This window comes from Ictidomys tridecemlineatus, chromosome 1 (assembly GCF_052094955.1).
Source record: "Ictidomys tridecemlineatus isolate mIctTri1 chromosome 1, mIctTri1.hap1, whole genome shotgun sequence".
NCBI lineage: Eukaryota > Metazoa > Chordata > Mammalia > Rodentia > Sciuridae > Ictidomys > Ictidomys tridecemlineatus.
Window position 1 is genome coordinate 221,327,760 of NC_135477.1, and position 23,649 is coordinate 221,351,408.

The window sequence follows — 23,649 nt, forward strand, 5'->3', positions numbered from 1 at the left end:
TCTTAAGAATACATTAAAATTACCACGACTTTTAAAGTTGTGCTGGTCTTTAGATAGTTTTAGGATAATATTGGGTTTCACTGTTTTTTTTTTTTTTTTTTTTTCCATTCTAGGTTAAGATTCACCAGTGAGTTAAAATTGGTCCCAGTTCCTAAACCTTACCCTTTGTCTTTCTGTGTTACTTTGAAATAGAAGGGACTTAAAACGTCTAGAATGTCTAAAGAGTACAGCAGATCAGGCCATATTTATGCATTCTTTGACCTCCTGCCTCTTGTCGGTTGGCTTTCCCAGGTACTTGACTTAAAATTTTAGTCTCTTAGCAGTTCAGCAGTCATGGTTCACAACAGGACTGTTTGGATTTTCATTTCTATTTTGCCTTCAAATTGGCTATGAATAATAACTTCGTTCTTTGGTTTTCCAGTTCATGTATCTGAGTTCATTTTGCTTTTTCACTGGCAGATTCCCCCCCCCCCCTTGATGTTCATCCTGAAGGTGTGAAAGGGACTTGGATTTTACTATGTTATATAATAACAATTCTAATTTGATTGGAACCACTTTTATAGTAATAAAGGAGAGAAAATCTGGGATTTAGTTTAAGGAGTTACTTTTTCTTAAAAAGTAAATTCTACCTTAACTGGCAATACCTATTTTAGCCATTAGGCTTGTGAACAGTGCACAGGGAAGCATACAGTACTGTCACTTACATGATAATAGTTAGTGTTACTGAACTTGCAGGAGGCACAAAGTATTTGTTGTAACCATTTTTTCTTTCAAGCAATTATCACATAGTTAAAAAAAAAAACACAAACAAAAAAAAACTACTCCTGTATTTGAGGAGATAATTGATTGAAGATTAGGAAGTTATTTTTAATTGCTTAATTTGGTCCATTATTTTTTAAAAATTTAGTTATAAAAATAGTACATACTCATTTATATATTAAATCAAACTTAAAAATAGAAAGAAAATAACCCTTATATTTCTGTTACCTGAAGACAACTATTTTATTAACATTTCAGTGTTATTTCCTATAGTGCAACCATTTTCATATTAAGAGCATGCTGCAGATTCAATTTTGTGCCCTGTGTTTTACTTTGACATGTTTTTGAAATAAATATGAAAGTATCAGTTTAGATGAAAAACATTATAAGTTCTTATATTTTTAAAAATGTAGTGGGAAAAGACTTGGTATAAATCTTAGATATTGATTGCTGTGAGCTTGTTTGAGAGGATGGACCTGGAAAGATATTTTAATGCAAATTTACTTATATTAAGAGAAATATTAATAGTATTTGTCCAGTTTCTGGGCCTTAGCTGTGCTTATGGCTTGTGGATTAATATGAGAGGATGCCTGAAAATTCCTAGGGTAGGTTTGTTTAATCTTTATACATAACATCAGATGTAGTCGACTATTTTCTCTAATATGAATGATTTATGTTTGTAACTTTATACATATACTTTATAATTTGACAAGCAATAAGATTTTTTAAAAAAATATTTCTTCCCTTAGTTGTTGATAGATCTGTATTTTATTTATTTTTACGTGGTGCTGAGAATCGAACCCAGTGCCTCACACATGCAAGGCAAGTGTGCTACCAGTGAGCTACAGTCCCAGCCCATCAATAAGATTTTGATGATAGAAAATCTACGTTTTAAAGCAGTGATAGTTAAAAATCTGTGGTCTATAATCTTTTTTAAAAATTAATGTATGCTCTGCTGTATTAGCTAGCAAAAAAGGTACCAGATTAAGAAGATTTTAAATTCTTAATTATATGGCTCAAAGTTTTTTTTTCTGTTTTGGGTTTCCCCCACCCGCCATATTTTTTGGCTTTCTGTAGGTGTACTTATCCCTTAGCGGTTCCCATATGTTTAATTTTGCAAAATTTTACATTTTTAGAAGAAGGTTAAAAACTTGAATGTATGTATAAACTTTGAGAATAGTGAGTTAACTTTGATAGTAACAATGAAGTCAGTGTTAAATCTCAAATCTACATGTTATAATGAATAAGTACACTATGTCTAGGGTTTAACATATATAGTTTGGTAATAGAAAATTCTTATCTACTTCTGACCTGTTATTTTAAATTGACTTGAGTACTCACCTGAGCAGTTGCTATTCTTAGGTCTTGATTAGTCTATGATATAAGCTTCTAGTAAAAATGTTTTACCTAAAATAATGGTTATAGTCGGTGCTTTTTCATAACCAGTATATAAAGAGATAGTGTTTTATTCATGGGACCCAAATCACATCATTACAAACTAGAAATGCATGTGGATATATGTGAAAAAGGCCTAATCTCTTCTTAAAAATCAGTGAGAAATACATGAATGCTCCAAAGAAAGATGGCCAAAGAGAGAGAGAGAGAGAAAGAGAGAGAGAGAGAGAGAGTGTGTGTGTGTGTGTGCGTGTGTGTGTGTGTGTGTGTGTGTGTGTGTGTGTGTGTGTGTACGTGTACGTACACACGCGTGCATGCGCACTGCAGATTGAATTTAAGGGTGCTTAAACACTGAGCTTCATTCTCAGCCCTTTTTATTTTTGAGACAGGGTCTTGTTAAGTTGCAGAGGCTGGCTTGAACTTGGGATTCCTTTGCCTCTACTTCTGCTTCCTAAGTCACAGGTATCACAGATATGTGCCACCATGTCCTGCTAATGTTCTTAAGAAATACAGAAATTTATATTAAAGTAACACTGAGAAGACAGTTTTATCTGTCACATTAGCAGAGGTAAGAACCTTTCTTAGCTTGTCAAGCATAGAAAAAAGTTTTCTTACATGCTAGGCAGAACTGTAAATTGATATTAAAAATAATACATTGTTTGATCTAGAAATTATACTGGATATATTTTATAATAGGGAAGTAATAATAGTTTCGTGCAGAGAATTAGCTACAAAAATGTTCATGATAGGATTCCTTTTATTTTTGTGGTAGTGGGAATTGTGCACACTAAGCAAATGCTCTACCACTGAATTGCATCCATAACCCTTTTTATTTTGTTTTCAGACAGTCTTGCTGAGTTGCCCAGTTTGGCCTTGAACTTGCAATCCTCTTCCCTCAGCTTCCTGAGTAGCTGGCATTTCAGGCATGCACCACCATGCCCAGCCGATAGCATTATTTTTTTTTTTTAATAGCAGAAAGAGATAAATTAAGCCAACTATGGGGGGGCTGTTATAGTTATGATTTATTTTGGTGATGAAACAAATACTTTATTTTATATTTTTTGTGATATTTATTGACATGAAAATATTTTTGTAATATATAAAGTGTGAGTGGAAGGGAGAATAGTGAGGGTTCTCTTAATAGTATTCATATTTATTTTTCCAAGGGGTAAAGTAATATATAGGTAAAGTGTTGTTTATGGCAAAAGAGGCTTTGGAATTTTACCCTACTCAATGGCAAGAGGGCATTGGTGTTTGTGGGGTTTATTAGTATTTGAAATTATTTTTGTTTTTTCCATCTACATTTTCTGTTTTTTCTCCCTTCTTTGAATATACATTGCTTTTTCAAGTAATGAAACCTATTTTAGATTGGAAAAAAATAGAAATTATATCATTTTCATTTTCCTGTACCTGAAATTTACTATTAACTATATACTTATTTTCTCTTAATGGTAGAAGCTTCATTGTTATGTATACATAAAGTTTCATCTGTTTCCAAGAAAGTGCCAAGTGAAGTCTTTCTAAATGATTATTCTGAAAAAAAAAATAAAAATAGCATCTTAAATCAAAATTTTCAATAATGTACTTTAAATTATCCTTTTCAAGTGAAGTTACCTGTGTACTAGCATAGGAGAAGATATCAGGCTTTTACATAAGATGTGTGTATTTTTTTTTTGCATTCTCAGATTTTTATATTACAAGTGTTATTAGTATAATATATTTTTTAAAGTAGATAATATCTACAAATTTATTTTTTAATATTTTAAAACCTTTTTTAAAGGGCAGCATCCCTTTATTTTATTTATTTTTATTTGATGCTAAGGATTAAACCCAGTACCTCTTGTGTGCTAGGTAAGTGCTCTGCCACTGAGCTATAGCCCCAGCCCCAATATCCACAACTTTAAATGATAAACTACAACTTGGAAAAATATTTTTTCAGTTTTGGTACTATAATTAGTCCTAATTTTTTGTTTTTAAATCAGTTTTACTCCCTTTATTAACACCTGAGGGTGAGAAGACTATAGGATAAAATTTTTGAATTGAATTGCTGGAAAATACTATATCTGTGAAGAATGATATTTGATAATATTTGGGAAATGAGAGAAATCATTTACTGAGGGTATATGGGATTTCTGAAGTTCTTTGTTTTTGGTACATAGCTTGTAAAGAATATTTCCCCAAAGCAGATAAATAAGGTCCATTTTTTATTATTTCAAGGTGCTTATGTAGAGATAAAAAGTTGGGTAGTAAGTAATAAGGAATGGATGTGTTCATATTTATTTTTCCAAGGAGTAAGTAATATGTAAGTAAAGTGGTGTTTATGGCAAAAGAGGCTTTGGAATTTTACCCTACTCAATGGCAAGAGGGCATTGGTGTTTGTGGGGTTTTATGGCATGGCAAGTCTCTCTTAATCTCCTATCTTGTACTGGTCTGAGAAGCTGGTATCCAGACAGCTTATCACCACATTTGAATTTCTTCTTTCCAACAGTGGAGTTATACTAGATGCATCCTTCAGTGATTTGCTGTAATCATAGACATTGTCTTGTTTAAAACTTTCTTGTCTCCCTGTTTTCCATGATAAAGGTGCTGTACTGCTATCACCTGGTAGACAATATGTTTCACTAAGAGTAGGGATGGTTTGTTTTGTTCACCATCATATCCTTAGTGCCAGCCAAGCACAGAGCTTAGAATGTAATAGACATTTAATAAAATAGAGACAGAATTTTTTTTTCTTTTTTATGGTGCTGGAGATTGAACCCAGGGCCTTGTGTGTGTGAGACACTACTAACTACTAATTGAGCTATATTCCACCCCTAGAGATAGAAAGTTTTAATGAAAAACTATATAGTATGAAATAGAGCAGGATTGTTGTTAGTGTTTGATTAAAAACTATTATCCTGAAAATTCAGATTAATTCTTTGGAAATACATGAATACTTTGAAGATATATTTCCAAAGTTATCTCTTAATATCAGATAACTTATTAAAAAGCTTTTCAGGAAAAAACGTGGGATACTATTATATTGATCTAAGTTATGGGGAAATGCCTACTAGAATTGAAGAAATATCATATTATAAAAGTTGGTTTCCTAGTTTGAAAATGAGTTTTCTCACTTATTTCCATTTGGAACTGTGTTTTCTATGTACATCATTGTGGTAAATACTCATACTATAAGTTCTTATGAATAATTGTTCCAGCACCTCTTCTTTGTATACTGCCATAAGATGAAGTAATGCCAGATGCATTCATTTCTCAATTATTTGCAATATAATCATGGACATTTTCTTTAAAACTTTGCTTTACATGAGACCTTTGGAAGAAGTAATGGGTAGGATTAAATATCTTTTTTTAAATAATGAATTTGTATTTTTTTGTAGTTGTAGATGCACAGCATGCCTTCATTGTATTTTTTTAAATTTGTTTATTTTTATGTGGTGCTAAGGATCAAACCCAGTGCCTCACACATTCTAGGCAAGCACTCTGTCATTGAGCTACAGCTACAGCCCCTAAATAGCCTTTTGACATAAAAATATACTGAATGCTTAGATTTGGTATGTTTAAGTATTTGCCATATATGTTTACTTTATAGAACACTTAAATATTTTAATAAATTTTACTAAGTATTGAATAAAATTAATGGAAAGATAAATCATGTAACTATAGAGTATATACTGTTAATGAAAACTGAAGCTTTATTAGTTTCACCTACCCAAGCTCACTAAATCCTGTGATTTTCCAGATGGTGTGGTTTGTTAAGGGAAATATATGCTCTTAAAGGCTTCTTTAAAAGCTATTTGCTTAGGGTATCCAAGGTGGTGGGCCAGAGGGGGGCATCATTCTGTGTCATTCTGTGGCCTGGGACCCAAGAAGTGAGAAGACTGTTTCTTTGCAATTGATATTCCTGCTTCCACACAGGAATCACAGCCACTGTGCCCGTGCAGGGCTCCAGGCCTCAGCATCAGAGTAGGTCTCCAACTACTGACCCATACAGGACTACCAGGTGCCCAAGCGGGACCATTGGCATCACCACCTGTGCAAAATTTTCGGCCACCCACCTGAGTAGAAATCCTGGATGCAGCTCCCATGCAGGACACCTGGCAGCTACTCACGTGCAGGATCTCCAGCCGCCACTCCTGTATAGACCCCCATCAACCAACATGTGGCTTCTCTGGTCACCTCCATCTTGGGACTCTACAGCAAGGGAGATAATCCCCTATGTGCCATAGCCTGCCTGCACTGGGGAACCTCACACAGACTCTGAAGACAGCCTCAGCCACACACTGCATACCACAGACCAGTGTCTAAACTCAGCATTCAATGCCATCGCCCAGCTCCCCTCACCGAACCTGACACCCCATCACTGAAAACAAATGCTTCCATCTTGGGTCACCTTCATCACCATCTTTAGTGGGGCAATTACCAATTTGGAACTCTGTCTGGCCAGGTACCCAGTTTCTAACTCCATCTTCTCCCAGCAGCCGCTAACCCGGCAAGTGGCTGCCCAACAAAAAAACAGCTCTCAGCAAGGCAGGTGTGCAGGGTGCCCAAAGTGCCACACACTAGAGTCCAGGAGAGAAAGGTCCCTTATTAGGAAGCAGTAAGGAAGCAGGTGAGTGTGGTATAGTTTAGAGACTAACACAGATACAAGGAACTGGGAAGTCTTCAGGTGAGATAAGGAGATAAGACCAAGAGCTTACATTATAGGAGTAGGCCCAAAAAGAGATCCCTGAGTGCAGTTTCCCTTTGGGGACCAGCGGGTACCACATTCCACTTCCAGGTGCCCTCCACCCAGGACCAACCCTTCTTCCCTGATTACCTTCACCATCCTGAGGGGGAGATACCAGCTAACAACAGACGACCCCACCTATTGGATGAGAAAGGAAGCAGGAAAGATTACTGATTTCCAACCAAAACAATCCTTATTTCTTCCTTTGAGATTTTTTTCCCCTCTTTTCTCTTTTCCCTTTCTATTCCCTTGCCCTCACACCCCCAGCATATGTGAAACTAAGTACTTTGCATGAATTAGAATATTGAGGTCTGAGATGACTGAATAGTACATTACAGTTGTGTTGTATATTCTTTTTTTCATCCAATTTTTACTATATTAACATTTTGTATTTTTCTTAATATATATGTGTGTTTGCTTTATGTACTCTATTGTCTTCCCTCTTACTTGTCTACCCGAAATTACTTCCTCTCTATTCTCCTGCTAATAACCTTCTTCTTTAGATTTCTTTCACACTTCCTAGGATATAATAACTCTATATCCTTACCTCCTACTTCTTCAGATTATCTTCTTTCACAGGCCAACATCATTCTAAATGGAGAAAAATTGAAAGCATTCCCTCTAAAAACTGGAACAAGACAGGGATGCCCTCTTCCACCACTTGTATTTATCATATTTCTTGAAACACTGGCCAGAGCAATTAGATGAAAAAAATTAAAGGGATACTGATAGGAAAAGAAGGACTCAAATTAGCACTATTTGCTGATGATATGATTCTATACCTAGAAGACCCAAAAAATTCTGTAAGAAAACTTCTAGAACTAGTAAATAAATAAATTCATCAAAGTAGCAGGATACAAAATCAACACTCATAAATCAAAGGTATTTCTGTATGTCAGTGACAAATCCTTAGAAAGGGAAACGAGGAAAACTACCCCATTTATAATAGCCTCAAAAACAATAAAATACTTAGGAATCAACCTAACAAAAAACGTGAAAGACATCTACAATGAAAACTACAGAACACTAAAGAAAGAAATTAAAGAAGACCTTAGAAAATGGAAATATCTCCCTTGTTCTTGGATAGGCAGAATTAATATTGTCAAAATGACCATAATACCAAAAGCACTATGCAGAGTTAATGTAATTCCAATCAAAATCCCAATGGCATTCCTCATATAAATACAAAAAGCAGTCAGGAAATTCATCTGGAAAATAAGACACCAAGAACAGATAAAGCAATCCTTAGTAAGAAGAGTGAAGCAGGTAGCATCACTATACCAGACCTTAAAGTATACTACAGAGCAATAGTAACAAAAACAGCATAGTATGGCACCAAAATAGACTGGTGGACCAATGGTACAGAATAGAGGACACAGAGACTAACCCACATAATTACAGTTTTCTTATATTAGACAAAGGCACCAAAAACATACATTGGAGAAAAGATAGCCTCTTATTCAGCAAGTGGTGCTGGGCAAACTGGAAAAACATATGCAACAAAATGAAATTAAACCCTATCTCTCATTGTGTACAAAACTCAAAGAGGATCAAGGACTTAGGAATTAAACCAGAGACACTGCATCAATTAGAAGGAAAAGTAGACCCAAATCTTCATCATGTAGGATTAGGCCTTAACTTCCTTAATAAGACTCCTATAGTGCAAGAATTAAAATCAAGAATCAATAAATGTGATGGATTCAAACTAAAAAGCTGCTTCTCAGCAAAAGAAACAGTGAGGTGAAGAGAGAGCCTGCATCTTGGGAGCAAATTTTTATCACTTGCACATCAGATAGAGCACTAATTTCTAGGGCATATAAAGAATTCACAAAGCTAAACACCAAAACAAAACAACAAATAACCCAATCAATAAATGGGCCAAGGAATTGAACAGACAATTCTCAGAAGATGATATACAATCAACAAATATATGAAAAAATGTTCAACATCTCTAGGAACTAGAGAAATGCAAATCAAAACTACTCCAAGATTTCATCTTACACCAGTCAGAATGGCAGTTGTCAAGAATACAGACAACAGTAAGTGTTGGCGAGGATGTGGGGAAAAAGGCACACTCATACTTTGCTGGTGGGACGGCAAATTGTTGCAGCCAATATGTAAAACAGTATGGAGATTTCTTGGAAAACTGGGAATGGAACCACCATTTGACCCAGCTATCCTCTCCTCGGTCTACACCCAAAGGACCTAAAAACAGCATACTACAGGGACACAGCCACGTCAATGTTTGTAGCAGCACAATTCACAATAGCTAAACTGTGGAACCAACCTAGATGCCCTTCAATAGATGACTAGACAAAGAAAATGTGGTGTGTATATATATATACACAAAATGGAATATTACTCAGCAATAAAAGAGAATAAAATCATGGCATTTGCAGGTAAGGCTAAAGCAGCAAGACTGTGAGTTCAAAGCCAGTCTCAGCAATGGTGAGGCACTAAACAACTCAGACCCTGTCTCTAAATAAAATACAAAAGAGGGGTGGGGATGTAGCTCAGTGGTTGAATGACCCTGAGTTTGATCCCTGGTTCCCTGACTCCCCAATATCCTCGCCCCCCCCCCAAAAAAAACAACTAAAAAACAAAGGGCTGGGGATGTAGTATAGTTGTAAAGCTTCCCTGGGTTCAGTTACCACCCACTCTAAGAAAAGAAAGCTCTGAATGCTGGGTGCAGTGGTATTCATGTATTAGTCCCAAGTACTCTGAAGGCAAATATGGGAGGATTGTTTGAACCCAGGAATTCAAGATCAACCTGCACAACACAGTGAAAATACATTCTCAAAAAACAAAACATGCAAAGAAATTGAAAGTTTTTGAGTTACACAGTAGTTTCAGCACATCAGGGAATGCCTCTGCTAAGGTTGATGGTTAAGGCCTATAACCTTGTGCTGTGTTCAGCTCTACTAGTTTAGTAGACATTATCTTTTAACTTTTTTACTACACATGTCTTGAAAAATATGTAGGATTCGAATTGGTTAAATGTTACTCTTAGATGGAAAGTCTGAATTTTATTTTAAAAGAAACCCTCAAAACTGTTTCTACTAAATAAGCTTTGTCTTTGAATTATATGTAAGAAGACAGTTGAAAAGAAATGTTCAGTTTGCTACTACCAGGAATTAAGTCTTCTTGCCACCCACACTTGTATTCAGAGTTATATTCCATCTCTTCCCACTTTTCCAAGCAAAAGTAACATAATTTCTATATTTGTTGAACAAAAACAGTCAGAAAAATAGACCAAATATTTTTGATTAATATGATAGATTAATATGCATCTATTTTAAAATATATAAAAAATTTATTTTTTCATAAATTCCTAATATTTGTATACAACAGACTAAATATTTTTTCTTTTACAAAGCTATCATCTATGAATATATAAAAAACAAATACAAAGATATCTATATTTTTCTGTGGACCAGAGTTTGAATACAGAGCATTTCTGTATGACTTACTTGGGGAATATCTTCTGTTAGATAGAAGTGAAAGGACTATGTTAATATTTCATGATTTTATTTTCCCTTTTCATAAATGCAGCTTTGAAAATTCTAGCTGAGGATGTTATGCACTTACATTTTTGTGGGAAATTGGTTGAGCTTTTGACTTGTTTGAAATTTTTTTGTATTTAAAAATAAAGCTGTACTTTGGGTCTAGCAGTGAGTTTTTGAATACAGCAACAAAGCATGATCTGTGAAGGAGATAGTTGATAAGTTGGACTTAACTAAAATTTAGAACTTCTGGTCCCTGAAGGGTACTGTTTAGAAAATGATGAAAACAAACCACAGACTGGTAGAAAGTATTTGGAAAACATCTGATAAAAGATTTGCATCCAGAATGTACAAAGAACTTTTAAAACTCAACAATAAGAAAATAACCCAATTAAAAATTGGGCAAAAGATCTGAAGATACCTCCTCAGAGAAGATGTACAAACAGCAAATAAGCATATAAAAAGATAGTATCATATATTATTAGGAATTGCAAATTATAACAACAGTGAGATACCACTATGCACATATTAGAATAATGAAAAACTAAAACATGATGATGCCAATGCTAATGCAGAGGGTGTGAAATAACAGGAATTCTCATTTATTGTTGGTGGGAATGTGAAATGGTATAGTTACTTTGGAAGACAAGTTGACAATTTCATACAAACCTAAACATGGTCTTTGCGCTCCTCGTTATTTACCCAAATATGTTGAAAGCTTACATCTACAGAAAAAATTGCACATGAGTGTCTATAGCATTTTTATTCATAAAAAAAATACAACAACAACAACAACAAAATAGCATTTTTATTCATAGTTAAAAGGCCCAAAATCCCTCAATAAGGGATTTTGGGCCTTTTAATAAAAGCTAATTTAAAATTATTTAATTTCTTAGCCATATTTTGTGGTTACAACAACAACAACAAAATGTTAATTTGGCAACTGGAGTTATAATTCAATAGAGCACTGGCCTAGCATTCTGGGATCAATCCCTAGCACCATTGATACACACAAAGTGAATTTAAACACAAAATGTTTTTATTTTAAAAAAATTATTTAAGAAGTTGATTCATATAGTCTGATAATATGTCAATGCTGTTTTGCTAAATAATGATTGCTATAAATGATTACGTGTATTTTTGACCTGAGATCATAGATGGTTCTTCTCTTTTTAAAGCAGTGCTGGGGATCGAACCCCAGACCTTGTTCATGCTAGTAAGTGCTTTACCATTGAACTATGCCCACTTCCCATTGGGTCTTACCAGAAAGAAGGAGTATAGGATTGACTGATGGTTTAGTAAATAAAATAAACCTTTATTTATAAGATAATTTAATGAAGACAAATTTAGAAAGCAATTTCCATATTTTTTAGTTTTTATAATGGAAAAAAAACATAAAGAACCAAAATCTTATAGTATTCACTAGTCCTATAATTAAGAAGATATATGTGTGGGGTACTTAGTGCATTTTATGTAAGGGACTATTATTTTTTCAAATTTTATTATGCAGTAGACCTTTAAAAAATTAAAACCTTTTTGACTCTCTGAAAAACAAAAGAGTTTAATTTAGAAGTATCCTTACACAATGAAGATTTTATCCAAATAAAGTTCACAGTCCATTGTCTAAAACACTTTGAAAATTTCTGAAATTTTCAAAAGATTTTAAGATTCACATGCCTTATTGAACAACCCTCAGCAGGGTCTAGGTTGATACTTCATTAACATACTTTAATATTTATACTGTAAAATATGACTAGTCATAGTAAGTGGGGGAGAGTTTGTTTATTCCATCATTTATTCCAGGCAGGTTTTGACATAAGATAATTTCAGAATGGGTTTTAGTGCCAAAAATTTTTTTTAAATGGGATTTTTGAGGACTTTGGGATCCTCAATAAGGGATTTTGGGCCTTTTAATAAAAGCTAATTTAAAATTATTTAATTTCTTAGCCATATTTTGTGGTTACTTTTAGCAACTTAAAAAAGAATTTTAGTTTTTTTTTTTTTTTTTTTGGTACTGGGGATTGAACTTGGGGGCACTCAGCCACTGAGCCACATCCCCAGCCTATTTGGTATTGTTTTTATTTAGAGAGAGAGTCTCACTGTGTTGCTAAGTGCGTTGCTTTTGGTGAGGCTAGCTTTGAACTTGTGATCCTTTGCCTCAGCCTCCCAAGCCACTGGGATTACAGGTATGTGCCACCAGCTTTCTTTTTCTTTCACGCCTCACTAATTTCTTGTGGCTGTCTTTGAACTCAAGATCCTCTTGCCTAAGCCTCCTGAGTTGCTGGGATAACAGATGTGCACCATTGTGCCCAGTTCCCCAATTTAGTTTTTGTTGAGGAGCAGAAACTATAAACTGAGAATGACATAAATGGGCTTACCTCTTTAATGAATTTGAATGCAGGATTGGTTATGTAAACCATAAGAAATAACCATGTCCATTGCAGTGCTTTTGAACATATCTTATTCAGTAATTGTGAAGTGTGAGCAGAAATAGTGCTCTGGAAAGAAGCCACTTTATTGTTTCCAGCATAGCTACAAACAAAAATAGCTTGTGCTGCATATCAGGCTCTTCAGAATACCACTCAGTATTCCATTTTAGCAAAATTCTTTAGGGTTCCTGTTTTTAATAATTAATATCTCTCCTGTTTTTGTCAGTTGTCTTTAGGCTTTTGTATTTAGAATGACAAGGAGATGGGGTCTTAAGAATGGCGCTTTTTCTTTTCTTTACCATGAACCTGTGTTTACTGCATGATAGCAAATAGAATTCTGTATTATTTGTAGAAAGAACATCTGCTTTTGAACAATTGAGTAATCAATACCAGCTCGGACAGAGCATTGTATTAGAGCAACCTACTTTTAGGAGAAGATACGTAGTTGCTGTCTTTCTGGTATGGGAATAGGTAGCAGCGGTGAGGAATCTTTAATAGGATGACTTTCTAATGGCTATCTTGCCTTACAGATTTGTATGGGAGCAGATCTTGTTATATCTGAGGACTCTAGCAGGGCAATTAGTGATTTACTGATTTTTCTTAGTAGAACACATGGGAATTTTGAAGCACAATATAATACTAATGTTTAGTAAAATATGCACCAGTGTTTAAGCAGATAAATGATTATACTTGAGTGTTAATCTTCTAACATATCTAAAAGCATCCTTTTGGGACTCGTCAGGAAAAATGAGATTTCTATCAAATTAATTTCTCTATAAGTTGAAGGATTACACCCTTATTTAATTTTGCAGCAGATTACTTCCCCCCCACCCCTGCCAATATGGAAAGTAACTCTTCCAAGGATCCTGGTAAGAAAATCATTGGGGGGCTGGGGATGTGGCTCAAGCGGTAACGCGCTCACCTGGAATGCGCAGGGTACTGGGTTCGATCCTCAGCACCACATAAAATAAAATAAAGATGTTGTGTCCACTGAAAACTGAAAAATAAATATTAAAAAATTCTCTCTCTCTCTCTTAAAAAAAGAAAGAAAGAAAGAAAATCATTGGGCAAGGAAATGGATGAATGGAAAGGTGCCCGTTTTGTGTACTATATAATGTTGCTGTTCTTGAAAATGCTAAGTGAAAAAAGACAATCCCCACAAAAAGTTCTCTCTGACGTGTGGATGCTAACACACAATATGAAGGCAGAGGGGTGAGAATAGAAGTTCATTGGATTAGACAAAGGGAAATGAAGGGAAGGGAGAAGGCATGGGAATAGAAAAAGAGTAGAATAAATTAGACATAACTTTCCTATGTTCATGTTTGAATACATGACCAGTGAAACTCCATATCATGTACAACCTCAAGAATGGAATCCTGGTTGGAATAAGTAATACTCCATGTATGTATAATGTGTCAAAATACACTCTACTGTTATGTATATCTAAAAAGAACAATGAAAAAAATGAAAATATAATTTGGATGCTCAAGAGTTTTTGTGCATATATATGAACAGAGGGCTGTGTTCTTTTGTTGAGTATTATTTGCAAAGTACTGTGGTGGATACGTAGAGATTCTATTTTAACAAGTCTCTGAGGTGGTAGGTCTTTCTTTTATAGCTATTAAGTGGCTATACATTTCTGAAAATTCTGAAGAGCTGATCATTTTTTGAATCCTCATAGAAAAGTTACCACTCTTCTTAGTTGTTAATTCTGCAGATATGGTGCCTATACTCCAAATGTTAACTGTTGTTGAGTAATTAGTTGACCCTTTCAATACTTTGGAGATATATTCCAGTATTACTATGTCATATATATGTGCTGTAAGTATCCAGAAGCTCTGGCAACACCCAAATCAGCCAGTTTAATTGTTTCTTTTTTATCAGTCAGTAGATGTTGAGGTTTTAAATCTCTGTGAAGAACACTTCTAGAGTATGAAAAACAATCTTCAAGTATTCAAGTATTTCTTGAGATTCGTGGAAGAGAATTCAGAGATGAGATATAACCTGGAATCCTGCATAAGCACCTTGAAGACTATGTTTGGATGATTGAAGTTTGATTTTTTTCTCCTTCCTTGGTGCTGGGGATTGAACAACCCAGGGCCTTATTTATATAAAGCGTGTGCTCTACCACTAAGATATAGCCCCAGCCATAGAGTTCTTTCAGTAGAGAAATTTACAAAATTGCAGTACTGGGAATCCATTCCTCTTTATGTCCTAGTGTGATTTTCTTGATATGTACTCCTAAATACAACTCTATAGAGACCATTTTCCAATTTTCTCTATTTTGATATTGTCTTGCATGGTTACTCATTCAGTAGGAATGATATAGGTCCTGGCTTCTTGGCTCAGTGGCAGCTACCATTTTTGTGTTGCTCTTCATTCAGTTTCTAAGAGTAACTCCCCCCAACACACACACACTTTAACTCACAATATTGTCCTTGAGTTCTCTTATATGCCTCAGAAGTACCCATTTTAGTGCTGAGAAGTACCCCATTTTTATGGATGTATCACTGTTTGTTAAGGAGCATCTTGGTTCTTTGTTAGTTTTTGACTATTACAAATAAAGCTCTATGAACATATATTGAGTGCACATAGTTTTGATTGTACTTGGGTATATATGCAGGAGTGAATTGTTATTGTTGTTTTGTAAATGTACGTTTAAGAAACTGCCTGACTTTTCCATTGTGACTGTCTCATTTTGTGTTCTTGCTAGTAATGTGTAAAGGTTCTGCATTCCACCAGCACTAGTATTTTCTGTATCACCCTCCCCACCCTTTGGCCATTCTAGTAGATGTTTAGTAATATCTAATTAGACCCTTATTTACCTTTCTCAAATGACTACCAATGCTAAACATCTTTCATGTGCTTTACTTGCTATCCATGTATCCTCTTTGATGAAGTCTGTTTTCTCCCAATTTGTAGCTTGTTTTTTCATTCTCTTTGTGTGTGTGTGTGTATTTTTTTTTCCCTTTCTTGGTTCTGGAATTAAACCCAGGGTCTTACGTGCATACAAAAAGAGAGAGCTCTACCACTGAGCTGCATCCTCAGCCTATACTCGATTTAAATTTTATTTTGAAATGGGGTCTTGCTAAGTTACCCAGACTGGCCTTGAACTTTCAGACCTCCTGCCTCAATCTTCTAATAGGTGAGATTATAGTTGTGTACCACCATACCCAGCTTAAAGTTGTTTTTTGAGAACAAAAGTTTTTAAATTTGGATGATTCCAATTTTTATCAATAATTTTTTCTTTTATGGATTGTGATTTTGGTATCTTGTGTAAGAATTTTTTCTCTAACCCTAGAGAAAAAATATGTAGCTTTATGACCCATCTGTTAATTTTATAAAAGACAGTATATGTATGACCAATTGTTTCAACACCTTTGAGTCTCCTTTCTCCATTTATTGTTTTTATACCTTAGTAAAAAAAACACAAAAACCAACCAAACAACAACAAAAAACTTGATTGACTCTATTTGTGTGGATCTTTTTCTAGACTCTGTTTTTGCTTCATTCATATATGTGCCTAGCCTTCCACTGATACTGTATAAGCTTGATATTTCAATATTTTATGCTTTCATAAATGGTGTTGTACTTTTAACTTTAGCTTCCAATGGTTCATTGCTGGTGTATATAAGTAGGATTGATTTTTATATCCTGTGATCTTACGACACTCACTTAATAGTTCTAGGTTTGGAGAATAGATTCCTTGGGATTTTCTGTATTTTTTTGGTTTTAATTCTACCCTAATAATGACTGCTTCTTTTCTTTCATTGCTCTCTGCTGGGTTTCTGTTCTCACGACTAAAAGGCTCCGGGATCACACTAGTTAAACTGGGCTAACTGGGCTGCACGAAATAACCACACAAGAGACACAATACCTTTTTCTTTGGGGTCGCTGTGACGGCTCCTCTGACCTTAAGGGTCTGCCGAAAGAGAGAGAGAGAGAGCAGGCGCTGACCCCTTTTATTGAGGAGAAGCTATTCAAATGAGGCAAGGGGTTAGGTTTCAGGGGGCTGAGTCTGTCTTCATGATGTCCACTGTCAGCAGGTTGACTGACACCTGGGTAGGTCACACCCAAGGGCACAGTAAGAGAAGGGGACACACACAAGGCACTTCCATGGAAGATTCTATCCTAAACAGGGCAAGGGGTTATATTACAAAGGAACAGGTGAGCATAGCTTCACCCATGGGGCTGTAGCAAGACACACCCATTTCTGTGACTGAGCGCCTCAGCACCTAGCTGGGGAGTGTAACTCAGTCACCAGTAAGGTTGGCCTCCCACAGCTCTCTGTAAGGTTTTTCTTTTCTCCCTAATCTTTTAATTTGGAGCACTCTGGGGATCAGTGCTTGGATCCTCTTTTCTTCTCTTACTATACTTAATTCCTCGGTAATCTCATCTGGTTTCATGACTGTTATACTGTCTCTATGCCAATTTTATATCTTTAGCTTGGACTTCTCCCCGACTTTGCAGATTTTACATCCACTGCCTACTTGATGCCTCTACTAATAGGCATCTCAGACTGTTTATTCAAGATTGAATTGTTGTATCTATCCCTGGCTCCTTGTTCCATCTCCAGTCTTCCCCATCTCAGTTAATGCAACTTTAAACTTCTGGTTACTCAGGTGGAAAACCTGGGGTCATTGTGCTAGGCCCATCTTCCACCCTCAACTAGTGCCTTATACAAGAGTAGAAACTCAGTTAATTGTTGAGTTGAATAGAATGAGTACTTCTTGGTTAAAGACATGGTGCTCAGGGTATTAAGATCTTAGTCTCTCTAGTTGAGTTATAAGCTTTTATAATAAAATTTCCCTAATGTTGACAAAAATAACAATTATTTTAAGTTTCTTGAATGCATAAGACTTTTATTATAGATGGAGTTCCTTAGCCTTTGTTCTGTATGCTGAATTGAGTTTAAATGTACTTTTTAAATGTTATATTATTAAATATTAAATAATTATTAAATATTACTAAATATTAAACTGTTTCATGGATCTTTAAGATATGGTGAAAGAGTTTTAAAATCGGGAAATGTTCTGTCTTTAGCTTATATAATTTGCATTGTAGGTCAGATAATTATTTTGCCTCTAGTCAAGGGTAATGTTAAGCCATTAAGCCCCAAGTTTACAACTCTGAATATAAGAATCATTTCATAGTTACTATAGGTGATATATTTTTGCTTAATTTAGGTTTTTATAGGTGTTCCACATCTGGGATGGTGGGAAAAATTGGTTATTGAAGTACACTCCATGTCTCCTGAATACATCAAGCATAAGGTCACTGCTCTGAATTGTTTACAAGAAAGGAAGTACATTCATGCTTTATGTAATAAAGGAATTAAGTAGTCCAGTTAGTTTTTTAGTTATATAGTACCTGTGGTCTTTGTTCCCATTTCTTCTTTTTTTTTAAAAAATATTTTTTTAGATGTGTATGTAGGCAAAGATTTTTTAGATTATACACTCGTAAATCTGTATTAGTTTTGAAAGATTCTTCATGAATTTTGTTTTATAACTTATTTTCTTAATGAGATGTCTTATTGTTAGAATAAGAGAATGTTTTTCCAAAGTTTGCTTGCTAAAGAAATCAGACAAACACATTAGTATTTATTACTATTAATTATTACCTAGTTAATAATTATGGTGGATTAATTATGAAAAAATAATAATAAATTTTTAGTTTTAGATGGGCACAGTATCTTTATTTATTTTTATATGATGCTGAGGATTGAACCCAGTGTCTCACATGCATGAGGCAGGTATTCTACACTGAGCTACAGCCCTAACCCTCTTGTTTTTTTGAAGTAGCTCAATAATTATGTTTATTTCTGATTCCTTCTGATTCCTGACCTGTTTCCTCATGTTATCTCCATGTACACCAGTGCTTTTCAGTTCATGCATGAACTGAGCAAAGTAACTGGACAGGTTCTCAAGCAGTCACCAGAGTGACTTTCATTCTTTTAAATGTAAGCAGAAGGAAAAGTAAGACATTGGCTTTTTTTTTTTTTTTAAACTGTCATCATGATTATATTTTGGTTATTTACCTCTTCTGACAACTTTTCTTTTTCTTTTTTCTCCTCCCCACTTCACCCACCCAGTATTGGGGATTGAAGTATGGAGTGCTACAGTGAGCTATATTCCTAGCCCTTTTTACATTTTATTTTGAGAAAGGCCTTGCTTAGTTGCTGAGAATCTTGCTCAATTACTGAGGCTGACCTCAAACTTGGAATTCTCATGTGTCAGTTTCCTGAGTTGTTGGGATTATGGGGCATGCGCCATCATGCTCAGACATTGTGTGTGTGTGTATGTGTGTGTGTGTGTGTGTGTGTGTGTCGTGTGTGTGCTGGAGGATTGAACCTAGGATACTCGTTCATGCTAGGCAAGTGCTCTGCCACTGAGCTACACTACCAACACTTTGCTGTTTTTAATTATTATTGTTACATTTTTTGGTGCTGAGACTTAAACACAGCCTTGGGCATAAGCCTGTGCTCTATGAGGGAGCCATATCCTTAGCCCCAATTGTATTTTCAAAATTGACTCTCCTATTTGGAATTTTCCCCACTAATAAAAAAACAGAGGTAGATTTTTCAGATGCCTAATAGAGACTAAATACATACACACATTACATGTCTATTTAGCCTATTGGTAGTCAGAGGGCAAAAAATAACAATTGGCCCATTTTTTTTTTTTAATAGTGTAGCCTATAGATTTCTGGGTTCTTGAGGCTTCTAACCTCCATCTACATCCTTCCCTTCAGGCATTATGAGGAGAATGTGATACCTGAAATAGTTCACAAAATGAACATAATCCTCCATACTTCATGGGATCTTTTGGTCTGCCAATGGGATCCTTTCATCTTCCAGTCTGTTAAATTGGATTCTAAGCTTGCAAAAAATCTCAAAGACCTGTGTGTCAGGATTTCTCAGACTGCTGCCTGTTACTCTTGGCTCTGAGGCAGTGTGTCCTTCAATGATTTGTTACTGTGGGCTTTCTAGTTATATCATTCTCTTCTGGGATACTAAAATATCTTATATCCCTATGATGGAATGCTATTCAATAAAAAGGAATAGAATAATTAGCCTGTACAACAGTATAGATGAACCTTACAGCATTATTTATTGGAGGTACTGGTATAGTTTTCACTTACATTAGTTCTATAGTTTCTCAGTTTTGTTGGACGCCCTGACACCCTGCTGCCAGTCTTTCTAACTAAAACTGTTTCTTAGTATTTCTGTTATAGTTCCAACAAGATCCTGAGTATTTGTGCAAGAGGAAGTTTAAAAAAAAAAAAAGCTGTAGTATGACCTTGTACTTAGTTATCTTTTCCCATCTCTGGTAAAAGATGAAGTATTTTTGTGGTAGTTTGTGGAAACAATGAATTGACATATCACATGCTGCCCTTTGAATCATAAATATTCACTGGTAGGAGGAGAAAGCTGTGCTTATTTGTGAATGAATATGAGTTGACCATGTAGGGAATCAAGAGTCTTAAATGGGTCAACTGTGACTACCCATGTGGCCATGATAAAAAGCAGGATGTAGGAATGTAAAATGGTGCAGCCTCTTTGGAAAATAGGCAGTTTCTTAAAAAGTTAAAACATAAACTTATTGAATGGCCTAGTAATTCCACTTGTTATCTACCTCTTAGAAATGAAAACATATCTACACAAGGACTTGTATGTTAATCTTCAAAAAAGCATTAGTCATAACAACTCTAAACTGGAAACGACTCCAAATGTCCATTAACTGGTGAATGGATAAACCAAATGTGGTATATATGTAAAAGAGGATATTTTAGCAATACAAAGGAACAAAAATGTGTGCTACAACATGGACAAACCTCAAGAACATTATGCTAAGTAAGTTACTTAGAAAACATATTAATTTAGTTTTTATGAAATGTCCAGAAAAGGCAAATCTGTGTAGAAACAGAAAGTAGATGAGTGGTTATCTGGGGTTAGTGGTGGGAATAGGGACTCCAGTAGGCTCAAGGAAATTTTTAGGGTAATAGAAATGTTCTAAAACTATATTATACTGATGATTATGTAGCCTTGTAAGTTTATCTAAACCAAGGAATTATATATTTATAGTGGATGTATTTTATTGAATGTATATTATACCTCAAAGTTGTTTAAAAAGGGAGAGGGGAATGAAAATGAATTTTGCCAGCTGAAATATCAAATGAAAAGTTATTTGGAACTTAAGAAATCATGAAAGGGGATTGTCTTAGAGATGCACTTTTTTTCAGATTAAAGAAAAAGGATGTTTGATTTGGATTGATAAAGCAAATCCAGTCCTTTCACTTTTGCCTTGAAATCTAGTAAATGTCAAAAATAATATCAGCTATTTTAAGCGTTAGCATTTTTATACACTTTTGTACACTGTGGCTGGTATAGTGCTGAATAGTGACCTTTTTTGGAGTAGTTAAGAGTATTACTGTTTATATCTTTAATTCCACATAAAAATTTGTGCTAGGGAAGCAATTAGAAATGCAATTAAAGATTCATGTTTGGAAATGTTTACCACAACATCATATAGGGTAACCAAAGCAAAAAACAATATATGTGCTCTCCAGTTATGGAGACTTGTTAAATTAAGTTTCTTTTAGTTATGTCTCTTATGGTTGCAAAGAATAGATAGATACCCTTTGTAACTAGCTTAAAGTAAAATTACACTTTGTTGGAAAGGATGTAAGGCATTTTGTCAATGGGAAACCAAAGCTACTTTGTCCATTTCACACTTTAAAGGATCGGGCTAGTGACTTCTTCCTCTACACACTTGCTTTATCTTCTGCCCTCTTGTATACTGCCCATTGCTGTTGGCCAGCTCAGATGGATTCAATCTTTGTGCCAATCCCAAGTTTCCAGAGTTGGAATCTGAAGTAGCTCATCTTTTTTGAGTTCTAGGTGGGTCAGTGAACAACTTGCTCTCTGGTCTTCTTTTCCATCCCCTTTTGGGATGTCTACAAGCAGGTTTAAATAGATAGTGAAAATGAAATGTCATTGGGCAAGACATTGGTGTCATGCATTGCATAGGCTTATATGGGAGATGACAAATATTGATTATTATCAATTTTAAAAATATCTTTGAGGCCTTCTGTGATGCAGTCTCTTCATTTAAACTCCAGAGAGTAGAGTATATTTTAGTAGCTTTGCGCTTTTGTTCTTATTCCTTATGTAAAACGTCAACAGTCTGTTTTCCACCTTTTCTTCCTTATTGTAAGTTTATTTATTTAGTTTTTTACATCTAGCATTTACTATACATATGGCTTTGGGAACCTTGTAACATCTTCAAGACTTAAAGAGTCAATGATTGTTAGCAAATTGGCTAATGTAAAGTAATAAACTTTGGTTCATATATTCAGTCTCTAAATGAAAAATGGAGAGAGAAGTTAAAGAGCTAGCAGGAAAAGAAATGTGATCACTTGTACTCCTTCGTTTTGGTCCTTGTTGGTTGAACAAATTTATGGTATTTGTGATATATTTGGGCAGAGTAGCAGTACCAGTCCTTCGTTGTCATTCATTCTTTAGGGCCTTAGTGAAAGTGATAAAAATCATAAATGAGCATCAAGTCTTTTTGCCTCATGGAGAGAGAGAGCACCTGAATCTGCAGTGAGCATGGTAGCTTAGTGTGGTTATAGTATACTGCAGGGAGCATTGGACGCTTAAAGGGGAGAACCTTTCAAACTTGGATCAGACTTGGATCAGTCTTGAAGCAAATCTTATATTGAGGGTTTCTGCTAAACTGCATTCTTTTACAAAGCAGCTCTAGTAAGTATGCTGCCATATTAATCAGTTAACTAGGTTCAGTGAAGTGAAGGATAATTGAATTCTTAAAGTTCTTATTTAGGCTTAAGTTAGGCACTTTAGGAAGTGAGTGTGAGGCATATTTACAAAAAACATTTATGAAGAAAACAACTGTATTTTGGGTGGTTTTGTGTTTGATGCCATTGTCCATCTTTTCTTAAGATATCTGGCTTGAGTTCAAATTCCTTTTCATAGTAGCTCCAACCTGCTCTGGATAGTAATGAATAGATCAAGTTTTATTTAGATACTCTGATAGCTAGTGAGCATGAGTTAGCCAAATGTGGTAGTTTCAGGGATAAAAAGGAAATGTCAAATGTTTTCCTTTTGGAATCAAAGTCCATGACAGATTGGTTTAGAAATAGTCTTGAAAACCTGGTGATTAAAAAACAAGAGCATGAGAAGAGATTTTTCCCAAATACATTTGTGTATCAGGCAGACATAAGAGTGGAAGATGCTTTTTGTTAAATTTGTTAATAGAGGACTTTGAAGCTTTGTTTTCTGTAGGAAAAACCACCTTTATCCTAAACTGTAATCCTTCTAATTTCTGTTGCATGCATTGCTGCATTTCCTTTTTATGTATGTGCTCACTTATTTTCATAGCAAATGCATTTTTAAGCATCTGCTGAGATTGTTGCCGTTAATCAGTTTTGATAATTTTTAATGATATTTTCATTTATTCCCTTTTGCTAGCTGGATTGCCTTTTGCAATTCTTACTTCAAGGCATACCCCCTTCCAACGAGGAATATTCTGTAATGATGAGTCCATCAAGTACCCTTACAAAGAAGACACCATACCTTATGCGTTATTAGGTGGAATAATCATTCCATTCAGTATTGTTGTCGTAAGTTAAATCCACTTTTCCAACTTTTGGGTGCTTAGCTTAATTTTGAGTTAGTCTGTTAATGATTAAATAGCGAGTTTTGTTTTTACCTTTAATTGAAGATTTATTTGATCAAGATAATCTGAGCTGCTTTGAGTGAGACCAGAAGATAACAGTGTTTAATTAGAAGAGCTTTATTGAGTATGTATAGATTTTA

The 23,649-nt window shown here is 35.0% G+C and overlaps 1 protein-coding gene across 5 annotated transcripts in view; it reads left to right on the forward strand.

Moving 5' to 3' along the window:
- Plpp1 (phospholipid phosphatase 1) overlaps nucleotides 1–23,649 on the forward strand; it is a 92,004-nt gene that overhangs the window by 36,495 nt on the left and 31,860 nt on the right. The window contains exons 1-2 of one of the 5 annotated variants that reach the window (XM_013356089.4): nucleotides 20,525–20,664; nucleotides 23,302–23,453. The exons of 2 other annotated variants lie outside the window; for them this stretch is intronic. In XM_013356089.4, coding sequence (XP_013211543.1) covers nucleotides 20,622–20,664; nucleotides 23,302–23,453 — 195 coding nt within the window. In that variant the 5' untranslated portion in view covers nucleotides 20,525–20,621. Of the gene's footprint in view, nucleotides 1–198; nucleotides 292–20,524; nucleotides 20,665–23,301; nucleotides 23,454–23,649 lie in introns of those variants that run through there. 2 more of the 5 variants (XM_005319627.4, XM_040272101.2) reach the window with 2 other exon arrangements.